This window comes from Hyla sarda, chromosome 2, assembly GCF_029499605.1.
Source record: "Hyla sarda isolate aHylSar1 chromosome 2, aHylSar1.hap1, whole genome shotgun sequence".
Lineage (NCBI taxonomy): Eukaryota > Metazoa > Chordata > Amphibia > Anura > Hylidae > Hyla > Hyla sarda.
In genome coordinates, this window is record NC_079190.1 from 440,414,674 (window position 1) to 440,429,869 (window position 15,196).

The 15,196-nt window shown below is 40.9% G+C and overlaps 1 protein-coding gene across 5 annotated transcripts in view; it reads left to right on the top strand.

The window, feature by feature from the left end:
* The window catches only part of AP1S2 (adaptor related protein complex 1 subunit sigma 2), a 129,604-nt gene that overhangs the window by 73,628 nt on the left and 40,780 nt on the right, over positions 1 to 15,196 (top strand). The window contains exon 5 of one of the 5 annotated variants that reach the window (XM_056559245.1): positions 12,219 to 12,489. The exons of the other annotated variants lie outside the window; for them this stretch is intronic. Within the exon in view, the coding sequence (XP_056415220.1) occupies positions 12,219 to 12,254 (36 nt within the window). The 3' untranslated portion in view covers positions 12,255 to 12,489. Of the gene's footprint in view, positions 1 to 12,218; positions 12,490 to 15,196 lie in introns of those variants that run through there. 5 annotated transcript variants of the gene reach the window in all.

Sequence of the window (15,196 nt, forward strand, 5' to 3'; positions counted from 1 at the left end):
GCAGTAAATGAAGAAATTAATCCTGCACTCACCGCGTCCACCTCTGCAGAGAAGGAGAATGAGGCCGGAAGAGGTGCTCATTAGCACGGAACCACCGGTCGTTGCCTCTGAGCCCCCGTCTGTCGACCTTACCCCTCCATGAAGCCTCCTCTTCTGCAGCGGTGGACGCAGTGAGTGCAGGATTTATTTCTTCATTTACTGCTGCTTCAAATATCTGTTTGCTGCTATGTAATGGTATTTTAGCAGTTGCTCTCTTGATCCGATGCATGGATCTGGCAGAAATCTTCCTCAATGTGCCTTTATCTGCACGAACCCGTCTGTGCACTGAATCAGCCACAAATCTCTTAATAGTGCGATGATCACACTTAAGTTTTCGTGAAATATCTAATGTATTAATACCTCGTCCAAGGCATTGAACTATTTCACTCTTTTCATCAGCAGAGAGATCCTTTTTTCTTCCCTATATTGCTTGAAAATGGAGCTCTGCTTAATAATGTGGAACACCCACCTTTAGTAGTTTATCCTTAACCTCTTAAGGACTTAGGGCATACCTGTACGCCCTAAGCCCGGTCCCGGTGTGAAAAACGGGGTTACGCCGTGACCCCGCATCACACAGGGTCGGTCCCGGCTGCTAACGATAGCTGGGACCCTGGGCTAACAGTGTGCAGCACCGATCGTTGTGCCGCGCACTGTTAACCCTTCAGACGCGGCGATCAAAGTTGACTGCCGCGTCTGAAAATGAAAGTAAATGGTTCCCGGCAGCTCAGTCGGGCTGATCGGGACATCGCGATAAAATCTCGATGTTCCGATCAGCTGGGACGCAGGCGGAGGTCTCTTTACCTCTCTCCGCGGCGTCCGATTGTCGATTGATTGCTCCAAGCCTGAGCTACAGGCTTGAGCAATCGACCGCCTATCTGACTGATCCGTGCAAAGCTATGGCTTTGCAGGGATCAGCATAGGAGATCAGTGTGTGCAGTGTTATAGGTCCCTATGGGAGCTATAACACTGCAAAAAAAAAAGTGGAAAAAAAAGTTAACAAAGGTCATTTAACCCCTTCCCTATTAAAAGTTTGAATCACCCCCCTTTTCCCATAAAAAAACAAAAACTGTGTAAATAAAAATAAACATTTTTGGTATCGCCCTGTGCGAAAATGTCTATTTATGAACTATAAATGTCTATATGTGAACTATAAAAATATATTGTTCATTAAATCGCACGGCCAATGGCGTGCGTGCAAAAAAATTCCAAAGTCCAAAATAGTGTATTTTTGGTCACTTTTTATATAATTAAAAAATGAATAAAAAGCGATCAAAAAGTCCGATCAATACAAAAATGGTACCAATAAAAACTTCAGAACACGGCGCAAAAAATGTGCCCTCATACCTCCCCATACACGGAAAAATAAAAAAGTTATAGAGGTTAGAAGATGAGAATTTTTAACATATACATTTTCCTGCATGTAGTTATGATTTTTTTCCGAAGTACGACAATATCACATCTATATAAGTAGGGTATCATTTTAACTGTATGGACCTACAGAATAAAGATAAGTTGTTATTTTACCGAAATATGCATTGCGTAGAAACGGAAGCCCCCAAAAGTTAAAAATGAAATTTTGTCTTCAATTTTGTCGCACGATTTATTTATTTTTTCCGTTTCGCCGTGGATTTTTTGGTAAAATGACTGTCACTGCAAAGTAGAATTGGTGGCACAAAAAATAAGCCATCATATGTATTTGTAGGTGCAAAATTGAAAGTGTTATGATTTTTAGAAGGTGATGAGGAAAAAATGAAAATGCAAAAACAGTCCTTAAGGGGTTAAATTGGTATCACCTGGCAATCTAATTATCACAGGTGTCCGAGATTGTTTTCAGTGATCAAAAGAGCCCTGAGATGCAATGCCATCCATCAGTTAAACTGAAAAACAAAATATTTCATCTTTGTGACACTTAAATAGAATTTGCATAATAATTTGGAACAGGGTGTATACATGTTCTGGGTAGCCATGATTATGGTGTCTCTCAATGCACTTCATGGCCTGGAGCTTGGATCATAGAGCTTTGCAACAAGGCATGGTTGGCTCTTTTACACCTGTTAGGAGAACCCTGTTGCACTTGTTCTGAAATAAAATTCTGCTTTTGTAGCTTTTGATCCTATCATTGCTTTTAATATCAATGTGTGGACCGGTTCATCAGTGTTACTTTTTGTTTCTCTTTTAATGTGTGTGTTCTAGTTTTGCAGATGTGGTCTAACAGAAAATCATGTAACATTTCATGTGAGGATCTGTTGTAAGACTATATGTTCACACAGCTTATTCTTCGATCAGAAAAATGCGCCAAAGGATGCATAGCAGAAATCCGAGATGTGCACTTGGATTTCTGCCTTGTATTTCAGTCTTTGTTGCAGATTTTGCCACAGTTATGAACCTAGACTAGCCCTATTCAGTGGGGCTTAGCCATGTCCTAACCAACTAGCCTATTTTCTAGTGTATAATGTATGCAAAAAAAGGCATTCATCTGTAATTGACAAGAAATTTGAGTTTGCAGTGTGAACTTACACTGTCAGTTAGAAAAACTTTTGATCGGTTGGGGTCTTAGTGCTGAGACCCCTCACTGATCAGAAGAATGAGCTCGGAGAAGGTCAAAACATTGCTGTTCATTCCCATCCTCGGAGCTTTGTCTCGATGCTCTATCATATGTCTATGGAACAGGGAGATTGCTTAGAGCTGGGGAGTGAACAGCAATGCCGCGTACTTCTCCTGGTTCATTCTCCTGATCACTAGAGGTCTCGGCAACCCGACCAATCAGAACTTTTGACATGTCTCATGTGACACATCAAAATTTTTTCGAAGTGACAGTGAGACTTTAAGTGCACATTACAGATAAACAATAGGATGCATATGATGTGGTTTTCAGAATGTTATGTGAACATAGTGTGGGTGAACAGGAGTCCATACATAGGTCACTTACTTTTTTATGTTTTCTTGATGCCGAGTTGTCGTCTGATAAAGTTCCACTGTTTGCCCTTCACTTGTGCTCTGAAGGCGGGTACCCCACCGGCAGCCTTGCTTTGGGTCCCGGAGGAAGGGGCCTTACCCCACCCCCTTGTTCCCATATTCATTTTCCCCCTGAGCGCAGCATGTCGGGAGAGCGCTCTGTGCAGTGTAACTGCGCATGCACTGGTCCCTCGCTACACGCCGAAGTACCTCTTTCTGAAGTTTCGTTACTCCCAACTTTCGGGTGAAGCGAGGGACTGGTGCATGCACAGTTACACGGCACAGAGCGCTCTCCCGACGTGCTGCGCTCAGGGGGAAAATGAATATGCGAACAAGGGGGCGGGCTAAGGCCCCTTCCTCTGGACACAAAGCAAGGCTGCCTGCGCCTTCAGAGCGCAAGTGAAGGGCAAACTGTGGAACTTTAGTGGACGACAACTTGGCGACAAGAAAGTATAAAAAAAAGTAAGTGACCCATGTATGGACTGTTCACTCACATTATAACCCAGTGTATTGGGTTTAGTCTGGGTGAACTTGGTGACAGTTTTCCTTTTAAAGGGGTATTCCAGGCAAAAACTCTTTTTTATATATCAAAAAGTTAAAGAGATTTGTAAATTACTTCTATTCAAAAAATCTTAATCCTTCCAATAGTTATTAGCTTCTGAAGTTTTCTGTCTAACTGCTCACTGATGATGTCACATCCCGGAGCTGTGCATGATGGGAGAATATCCCCATAGGAACTGCACAGCTCCCGGGACGTGAGTCATCAGAAAGCAGTTAGACAGAAAACAACAACTCAACTTCAGAAGCTAATAACTATTGGAAGGATTAAGATTTTTTAATCAAAGTAATTTACAAATCTGTTTAACTTTCCGGAGCCAGTTGATATATAAAAAAAAATGTTGGCCTGGAATACCCCTTTAATTTCCTAATACACTCATGGTTCTGGAATACAGAACTCCAATTTCTCTGTGTGGTAACACTTTATCTGCTTGCTGTGAAACTGATTATGTATATATTAGATTAATGTAAAGTATAAGGAAAATGCATATTGGATAGAACATATTCTCCAGCTTGTTGCTCGGAACTCCCAACAAATTCTTCAGACAAGTCAGCAACATGATGGTTATGATCTCAAATGGGGAAATGAAAGTGAAAGTAATGTGATCTTTACTTTGGCAACCACTAGGAAGGCCAAACTGCAACTCCCAGCATGCCCATACAGCCAAAGGCTGTCTGGGCATGCTGGGAGTTGTAGTTTTGCAACATCTAGAGGGTCACAGTTTGGGGACCACTGTTACAGTGGTGCCCAAACTGTAGCCCTCCAGATGTGGCCAAACTACAACTCTCAGCATGCCTAAACTGCCCAGGCATGCTGGGAGTTGTAGTTCTGTAACATCTGTCCCTTCAGATTTAGCAATTGTCATGGATTTTTTGAAAATTGCTGCTCTACTTTCAAGCCCTCTAATTTTTTCAAAAAGTAAAAATATGTCCATTTTATGATGCCAACATAAAGTGGACATATTGTATTTGTGAAGAAAAATAAAATAGATTTGGAATATCATCAATTTTACTTACAAGTAGAGAGCTTCAAAGTTAGAAAAATGCTAAATTTTCAAAATTTTCATGAAATTTGGGGATTTTTCACCAAAAAAGGATGCAAGTAACAACGAAGATTTACCACCAAAATAAAGTAGAATATGTCACGAAAAAACTATCTCAGAATCAGAATATTCAGTAAAAGCATTTTAGAGATATTAATTCTTAAAGTGACAGTGGTCAGATGTGCAAAAAACGCTCTGGTCCTACAGTGAAAATTGGCCTGGTCCTTAAGGGGTTAAGGAACTCTTTGTAGGCCTCTTTGTACACACCCAACATTCCAGAATGAGGAATAATTTATTTGATGTGTGTGGGGAGTAAGCATGTAAATATCCTCTGTTTTAAGAAGGCCTTGTTATAACATATTTAGCAAGAGGACGTTTTAACCCCCCATGACCTTACTGCATATTAGCCAGGCAATAAGAAGTTACTTAGATGACAATAGTAAACTACCAAAAAAGATGACAAACGTAGAAATACCAAGAAGAAAAGAAAACAGGTAGGTCAGCTCACCGCTTTTTGCACCTTAACCCATGATGTTAATGGACTTGACTATTTCGGCAGGCCGCAGCCATTCAACTTTGAGTAAATGGAAACTTCCAACATCAAAGCGGCTCAAGAAAAATTCCTCCTTCATTTATCCCTTGTTAAAATAAGCCTCCAACCATGGTACAGAATAACTACTAGTTATTCTGTATTATGCTTTGATGGAGATTGAACAATGGGTAAATGAAGGAAGAGCTTTGCTTGACCCGCTTTGATGCTGGAAGTTTCATTTTTCTCAAAGGACCTAGCAGTATTCATGATGGCTACAACTTGGCTCCTGGGATTTGTCTAGCCTGGACTGCTTTATTACATAAAGGATAGAAAATGTACATAAGGCTCCTAAATTGCTTGCATAGATAATGAAATAAAATGTTTGTCATAATTACCTAATGCATAGCATATTTGTTTAACCCGTCAAGGACCACACAAATTTTTTCCTTTAAAAGGGTATTCTGTATTATTTTTTTAAATGTGTATGTTGCTAAGACCTTGCAAAATTAGGAAAAAAAATAACCCTATACTTTATCTACCCCTGGTCCCCCCCCCCCCCCCCCCCCCCAGTTTATTTTCTGGTACCCTGCCGCCTCATTTATTTGGCATGCTTCCTAGATAATAGCTTAGAGCAGGACCTTCCTGCTTTGCCAATCGCTGGCTGATACTGCTGTGACCATTGATTGGCTAAGCGGACAGGCCCTGCTCCAAGCACTCATCACGGAAGCAGTCTGAAGAGAGAAGCTGTAGATAACTTAAAAAGGAGGAACAGAGCTTTGATGACACTAGCTGGGAACCAGTAGTAGGTAAGGTTAGGTTTTTTCTTTAAATTTTTTTTTAAGATGTAGAATACCCCTTTAAAGGCTATGGATATAGATGAAAGTTTTTTTTTTTTTTTTACCACTCTTCCTTTGTACTTGAGATACAATTGTGATTAAAAAAAAAAGAGAACTTCCCCTATAGTTCCTCATTAAAAACCGGTTTACTTCCTGTTCAGACGCCACCTGCACTATCCTTTTATCAGTGAAGTCCATCAGAAAAGCTATTCTTATCAGCTCTCTCTCCCCTGAAGAACTTTTAAGATGATGTATGACCTCATCAGATTTGACTAATGAGCTCAGAAATAGGTTCAAGAATCAAAAGCTAAAGAAAAACTATACCTAGCTTCTCTCACTGACCTTACTAATACCAGGATACTGCAGAGGCTGTAGAACAGAAGAAAAAAAAAACATTTTTAATAAAGACCTATGTTGTAAGTGTTTGTAGTGCCATGATTATTCCAAACAAGAATAAAATTGTTGCAGTCATGTCTTTTTTTTTTCCTGATAGTGTAGCTGTATTTGTGAGGTGCTGATGCTCCCATTGTCTAACCACCTATATAAGCTGTCACTTTCCACTGCGGCATATGAGGGGTTTAACAACCATGGTTTTTTTTAGATACTGGCTGATAGTCACCACTTCACTCTTGCTGTTGATCTCATAAGCACAGCCCCTGTACACTCACAATAATCATTACCTACCTGTACATCATGGAGCCTTTATGTAAGTCAGTCTATGATGTACAGGTACATCATGGTGCCTTAAAGGGTTAGAAAATGTAAAGGTTTTGGGGATGGTCCCTTTAATAGGATCCTCATCTCTTGGCCAGAGGAGAGAACGGCTTACAAAGAGCACATCTCAATCTGGCATAACTGTCCATGCACAACCCAGACAACACATTGATTTGAAAGGGCGCTGTGTAATTTTCCCATGTGACGGGAAATTAAACACCTACTGCCAGGTTTCCAGATTACGGCTGATCGCAGGGGGTCCCATAAAGAAGGTATGGTGTGATTAGCCTATTAACCCATCTAACAAGTAGGGATTGCCCAAAATGAAGGACCTTTCCTAAAGCCAGTACAGCTGTAGTGACAAGACATAGTAGCCAGCTTGCATTGGTGATGGATGCAGCATAAACATTATTTCTTCTCCATCTTTTAATATATTTATTATACATTCGCCTAAATTTAGGCAATTATTTTCCCATATAACAGCAGTAAAATAGCTTCTTACGATTCATAGAATTGTGTGGCAAACCCAAGTATATTAGAAGGTAACCTTGGAGAAACCTCTATGAAGATGGATTGGTGATGTTCCTTAGCAGTCTCCATAGCAAGTGTCTTGCCTGTGTGCTCGCTCCTTTCTGTCTAAATTAATGATGCCTCCTGTGTTACATTATGCAGCGGGTAAACTGCCCATTATCACAGATTCGCATCATTTTCCAAAAGCAGCAGCTTTACAAAAACTATCATTATTATGGTAATGGAATGAGCTGTGCTATCTTTCCATCACACATCCAAGGAGTGCAAAGCAGATGTACACAATATCATTTAGACATAAATGATGGGATCGGTGTGGTATTTTTCATTACCATATGTTGACAACTTCTGTAGGTAATTTCCAATATAAATTGCCAATAGTAGGAAACCAGAGTAAATATCCTATATCATAGTATATTTGAGCTATAGCCCCACTGGAAACACATATTGATTTGGGCTATTTCTTTCATTAGAATGACCTTTGGGAAGGTCACATTTGTGCTTTTTATATATTACAGACTGTGATTTGTTGTGGTAGAAAAACTCTATTCATTGATAGAGGATATAAGGGAAACGTTCCACCATTTGTCTTGCCTGCTTTTCCATACTCCGTCATTGCTTTCATTAGTGATATAACCAATATGTGTTTAAGGGATTTCCTAAAGAAAGAAGCAAGAGAAACAAAAGTATGTCCTTGCCAGCAAGTATGAGGCCAGTTAAAAGGGGAAAAAGTTCCTCATTCACATAATTTTTTGCAGCACAGTCCAGTTGTGTTTCATGTGATTCTGCTGCACTGTGCACATGGCAGAAATTTTAATTCCATCCTCCGCAGAAAGAATCGACATGTGAATTCTGTCCTCGGAATCTGCACGGAAATGCATGGCCATCTATTAAGATGGCGCATGTCCGAGCATTCCTAGTGCCATCATGTTATGGGAAAAAGAGGGTGTTTTCAGTTTTATTAGGGGTGGGCTTTTTATTTAAAACAAAGAGACAAAAAAAAAATATGTTAACATAGGGGTTAACATGCTGATCGGTGAGAGTCGTACCACTGAGACTTAACTTCTGCATCCTCCTGTGCTTTGGTGCAGGCAGAGTCACATCATTCCGTCTACGCCAGGGTAGAGGTCAGGCAACGCTCCTGATGCAGGCCACATCCTGAAGCTGAGGCCTACTTTGGGAGCATTTGCTGGGATCCAGGAGAAGTGTCTTGTGGCTAGCAAGTGGATTAGAGAGTGAGCGGCTCAGACAGCCATCCAAACTGGCAACTTTTTAATCCACACGGAGAGTGTGGTGGTCCTACCTCACCTCCATAATACTTGCTGGCTGGGGTCCCTTTGGCAGATATAGTATTAGGTATAGGGGACATTTGCACGAGTACAAGTACTCCCTAATTTAACCCCTTAAAGACACAGCCCATTTTAGCCTTAAAGGGGTACTCCGCTGAGCGGGGATATGACATCATGAGCTCCCGGCTCCAGCGTTCAGTACAGTTTGTTCCAAATGCTGAGCAGCGGAGTACCCCTTTAAAGAGTACCTGTCATCAAACCATATTTGCTAAACTTAGGCTGCATTCACACCTCGTTTTTTACATACGGGTGCCGGATCCGGCTCGGGGAGGGGAAAATCGGCGCGCTCCCATACCCCAGCCGGATCAGCCCGTGACTCCATTTACCTTAATGAGCCGACCGAATTCAAACGGTGACTCCGGTCGGCTCAGTTTTGACCCATATCCGGTTTTGGACCGGACCTAAAACCGTAGTATACTATGGTTTTAGGTCCAGTCAGGAAACCGCATACGGGTCAAAACTAAGCCGACCGGAGTCACCGTTTGACTCCGGTCGGCTCATTAAAGTAAATGGAGTCACGGGCTGATCCGGCTGGGGTACGGCAGTGCCCAGTTTGCCCCTCCCCCAGCCGGATCCGGCACCCGTATGTAAAAAACGAGGTGTGAATGCAGCCTTACTCAGATTATATTCCTTAACACCCCTCCTGCCCTTAACAAAAATTTCCAAGCTTTAACTCCTTAAGGATGCAGGACGTACCTGTACGGGCCTGAGTCCGCTCCCTTTCTATAATGCAGGGCCATGGCCGGGACCCATGGCTAATAGCGCGTGGCACTGATCGCGGTGCTGCACGCTATTAACCCTTTAGACACGGCATTGAAAGTTGATTGCCGCGTCTAAAGTGAAGGTAAACTGCTCCCAGCTAGCTCAGCGGGCTGTTCGGGACCGCCGCAGTGAAATCGCGACATCCCGAACAGCTGGCAGACACAAGGAGGGTCCTTACCTTCCTCCTGCGTCGCCGATGGCCGAATGACGGCTCAGTGCCTGAGATCCAGGCATGAGCAGTCAAGCGCCAGAATCATCGATCAATATTCTCCTATGAGATAACAAAGATCGATGTAAAAGATAAGTGTGTGCAGTGCTAGAGCCCCCTACGGGGATATAACTAAAAAAAAAAGTTTAAAAAAAAAAGTTAATAAAGATAATTTAACCCCTTCCCTAATAAAAGTTTGAATCACCCCCCTTTTCCCATAAAAAAAAACCCAGTGTAAATAAAAATAAACATATGTGGTATCGCCGCGTGTGGAATTATAAGAATATATCGTTAATTAAACCTCACGATCAATGGCGTACACATATGAAAAAGTCCAAAATAGCGTATTTTTGGTCACTTTTTATATCATGAAAAAATGAATAAAAAGTGATCATTAAGTCCAGTCAATACAAAAATGGTACAGCTAAAAACTTCAGATCTCGCAGGCTTGATGTCACTGAAGCCTGTGAGAGCTGTGCCTCGCCATGCCCCGCAGGCACTTCCTGTGTTTGGTCTCCTGCCAGGCCGGGAGGAGACCAGACTAACTGTTTAACTTGCGCAGGGAACAGAACAGAGCCATCTAGTGGCCGTTTTTTCACGTTAAAAACTTATAAAGGTTGAGAATTTTAACAGCTAGTAAATAGCAAAGTGTCTTATAATTACATAAGAAACAATATATTAAAAGTTTAGTTTGGTGACAGGTACCCTTTATGGACGCAGCCAATTTTGTTTTTGCATTTTTGTTTTTTCCTCCTCATCTTCTAAAAATCATAACTCCCTTATATTTTCATCCACAGGCGAGTATGAGGGCTTGTTTTTTGCGCGACCAGTTGTCCTTTGTAATGACATCACTTATTTTACCATAAAATGTATGACGAAATTTCGAAATTAAAAAAAATACTATGTGTAGGGAAATTAAAAAGAAAACCGCAATTTTGCACATTTTGGAAGGTTTCGTTTTCACGCCGTACAATTTACAGTAACAATGACATGTTTTCTTTATTCAAAAGAAATACGATTAAAATCAATACGGATCAATACGATTAAAATGATACCCATGATTACCTACTTTTCTATTCTTGTACCGCTTTAAAATAATATCATACATTTTAACAAAATGAGTGCATTTAAAATCCCTCTATTTTGACCACCTATAACTTTTTTTCATTTTTCTGGATAAGCGGCTCATTTTTTGTGCCCTAATCCGTACTTTTTATTGATACCACATTTGCATATATGAAACTTTGAATACATTTTTGAATATTTTGTGACAAGAAAGCAGCCATTTTTACGCGCGAGGCGATACCAAATATGTTTATTAATATTTTTTTTTACACTTTCTGCAGGCAAAATGGGAAAAAGGGATGATTTACATTTTTATTGGGGGAGATGATTTTTCACATTATTTTTAATTTTTTTTTTTTTTAATATATATATATATTTTTTTACCATTTAATAGTCCCCATAGGGGCTATTTATAGTAATCACTTGATCGCTAATACTGTTCAGTGCTATGCATAGGCAAAGCACTGGTCAGTGTTATCAGCAATCTTCTGTCAGACCAGAGCAGAAGACCCGGGAGACGGACAGAGGCAGGTGAGGGGACCTCCGTCCGCCATTATGGATGATCGGATCCTTGCGGCAGCGCCGCGGGCGATCCCATTGTCCATTTTACCGAACACACTGCCGCAGATGTCGTAATCTGTATGGATCACGGCATCTGAGGTGTTAATGGCACACATCAGCGCAATCGCTGATGTTCGCCCTTACGGCAGGTCCCTGGCTGCTGATAGCAGCCGGGACCTGCCGTGCATGACACGAGCACCACTCCGGTGCTCGCAGTCATGTGCAGGATGTAAATGTACGTCCTGGTGCGTTAAGTACCAGGGCACCAGGATGTACATTTACATCCTGTGTCGTTAAGGGTTTAAATGATGAAACAAAATATTTTGACAGTGATCATTCTTTTGCTGTAGTGGATATTTGACATCAGGGTCCATATACAAAGGACTTTGTACGATCTATATATATCACTAGCATTTCATGTAAGCTGTGATCATAGGACCGCTCAGAGGGCATGCTCAGCTTTCACAATGAACCATCAGAGACCCAGGTAAGTGGGGGACTATTTTAAAGTCACAGTAGAGCAGATAGAAAAATACCTACTAGTATGATTCCTTTATGGTAATGTCTTTGGCTCTCTGTACTGTTCTTATCCATTGAAGAACGCTATAGTTTGTCCCCACATCCTAAAATTATCATTTACCGGTAATTGTATTTAAAGATATTGCAATTTAGATCGATCGTGTTTTGCTTTAGTGTCTTTGCAAGTTTGTCATGTTACAGAGCCCTAGTATTAGGAATACACTTCTGAGTTATCTTAGCATGGAAACTCATTTTACATTCAGCCAATATACTGTATATCGTTCATACACATTTGTTATTACACCAGGGATATATAAAATGTCCAGTTGAACCTGGTTGGGAAAGGGGGCGTTTGTGTCATCCTAATACCTCTCGATAATCAAACCTATTAACCTCAATCAGTCAAATGAACTTAACCCTTTCTGGCTCGTGCAGCAGCCACTCCTGATTCATGGCATCCGGTGATTTCCCCACCCCCTGCACAGTCTTTAGCTGTGTGTCCTTTGCCCTCTGGCTGATGTTGCATTTGAACCTGAATTTCTTTTGTAGCCCCGACATGAGTACTTTAATGTGCCAGTGTATTAAATGGCTGCGCTCCTCATGCATGCAGAATATCTGAAGGCTTTCATGGGGATTCATCTTGCTCCTGAAACTGTGAGAACATCCATTTTGCTGACAGCACTCTATCATTTTTTTATGTATTTTTTTTTTTTTTTTTTGTGCATTCATTTAATCTGTTACTGAATTACACTATTGTGTTTCTAGTTGTTATAACATTGTGTCACTAGTTACTTATTATTTTATATGCCTATTGATGACTAAAATAAAAATGTTAATTTATAATATAATTTAAAGCATTTAGTTATTTTTTATTTACTGTTGTTGTGTTATTTATTTTAAGCATTAGGGCCCATGCACACCGATGTGCATTTCTGTCTACTATATGAAACTTTTGCACACTGTGTTTTTGCAGTCAGTTTTGTTTTGTACAGGAGGAGGTATTTAACACTGTATTCCTTACTAGAAACACTGAAACTATAATTCTAGTTATATGCATATGGTTCAATATATAAATTCTGATGCATGCGGTGGCTCTATATAAAACGTCTATGATTGGGACTATATATGTCACTTAATTATTCTGTGTAATATAATACTATAAATTATATATATATATATATATGTGTGTGTACATGTACAGTCGCAATGCAGATATATGTACAATACCTAAACGTAATTTGATTGGAACTTTTTCGAATTCTTATCAAAGGGGTTGTTCAGAAAATATTTATTGGAGCTCCAGGTGGGACACAGGAAGTGGCCACTCGCACCATTGAAAACCATTAAATAGAGAAAAAAATTATCCTAACAACCCCTTTGTCATGTCAGTGATACTTTTTCTTACATTTCTAAGGGCGAAACGTTTTTTTGTACTATTAGGGTATTTTCACACAGGCAAAAAAAAAGCGCCAAAGCCTAAAGAAATTAGTGATTTCCATCTCCCATTGACTTCAATAGGAAATTCTCATAACAGTGTGAAAACAGCACTGAAGCTCACATTGAAAACAATGGGAGCTTGAGAAAAAAACACCTGAGAAGTCACATGAAAAACCTCATCAATAATACTGCTGAAATCAGAGGTGGTTTTTATAGCATTTTTTTGCAGGCAGATTTTAAGAAGCTTTTTTTTATCCAAGTGAACATACCTTAAAGAAAATCTGCAGTAAAATAAACTTGTCCTCTATCTACAGGATAGAGGATAAGTGTCTGATCGCGGGGGGTCTGAACGCTGGGACCCCCGCAATCTCCTGCATGGGGCCGCGGCTCTCCCATGCAGGAGGCGTGCTGGCTGCAGCATGACGATGCGACCGTCACGCCTCCTCCATGGAGTTGTATGGGAGAGGCAGGGATGCAGCATTCGTGCATCCCCTCCTCTCCCATAGAGCTCTACGTTACAGCGCGGCAAGGTCGGGACCCCGTTCGGGAGATGGCGGGGGTCAAAGTGGTCAGACCCCCATGATCAGACACTTAACCCCTATCCTGTGGATAAGGGAACAAGTTTATTTCACTGCAGTTGTCCTTTAAGGATATGTTCACTATGAGGAAATGTTGCGAGAAATTTGTTTGCTGAGGAAATTTGTTTTCTCAGTGGATCCGCGTCAACAGAATCGGGGATCATTCGGTACTGAATTTCACAAAATTTTAAGTCCTATTCACCTGGCAGAGACCAGTTCCGCTATGCTGACATCTAAACAAAGCAGAAGAAGCTTATTGTGATTGGAATTCCCACTTGGAAATTATGAGTGGAATCTCCGTAGTGTGAAACCGCCCTTAGGCTCCTGCATACACCACCGGTGAATTGTGGTATATGTAGAGGAGGATAGATAAAAACTAGTAAGAGACTTTCTATATTTCGCTACCATTGTGCTTTATAATATTTCTACTGCCTCGCATAAGGTATAAAAACCTAATAGTGTGAATTAATTGTAAAGTCAGTACAGTATTGTTAAATTCCTCAAGTAAACAGTAAATGTACATTGCTTGTCTACAAAGGAAGATTCAAATAAAGTAAACCTCTAGGCAATACATTACACATGGATCTTTACAGGATCTTTCGGCATTTCCTTGAGTGTGCATATTGGCATATACATCCAAAATGGCCACAATTTTAGTCTGGCACGTGGACTCCTTGTGTCACTACTAGATTTGAGCAAATAGATACAGAGGTTAGCACTACTGCCCACGATTACCGCTGTAGCCACGTACTGACTGGAGGAGATTATTAGGGAAGCTAGCGGAGGTACTCAATCTCTAAGAATCCACAGGTAAGTCCAAAGCATAAGAAAATAGAAATAGCGAGAGGCAACTCGCCACTTCTTGTGCTTCTTTTATTTATCTTCGTGCATAGAAAACGCCAGCATGGCAGGACAAAAATGCCTGGACGGCGCTGTAGCACATTCCAGGCATTTTGTGTCCTGCCATGCTGGCGTTTTCTATGCATGAAGATAAACAAATGAAGCACAAGAAGCGGTGAGTTGCCTCTCGCTATTTCTATTTTCTTATGCTTTGTCACTACTAGATTTGCATACCACCCTTTCTGTCATGAGGAATGCGGTATGCACGTGGAATCTCAGGTCACATCCCTGAAATTTAAAGGGGTTTTGCAGGTCTTTTAATTTATGGCTTATTCGCTGTCACTATAGATGGGTGTTTGACTCCTGGCACACCTATTGGCCATGTTGCCCTTATACATAGTGATTAGAGCTGGAAGCAGATGGCTCTGTGGAATGTGCAGTGGTCGTGTTGGGTTAGTGCAGCTCAGCATGCTAGAAGTTAATGAGAGCTGAAATCCAATAACCCTGTGGGACCACTACTTCATGTATGGTGCTGTCTACTTCCTGCTCCAATTATTGTGTATGCTAGCACCACAGCTTTGGCAAACAGCATACCGTATATACTCGAGTATAAGCTGACCCGGATATAAGCCGAGGCCCCTAATTTTACCCCAAAAAACCAGGAAAAGTTAT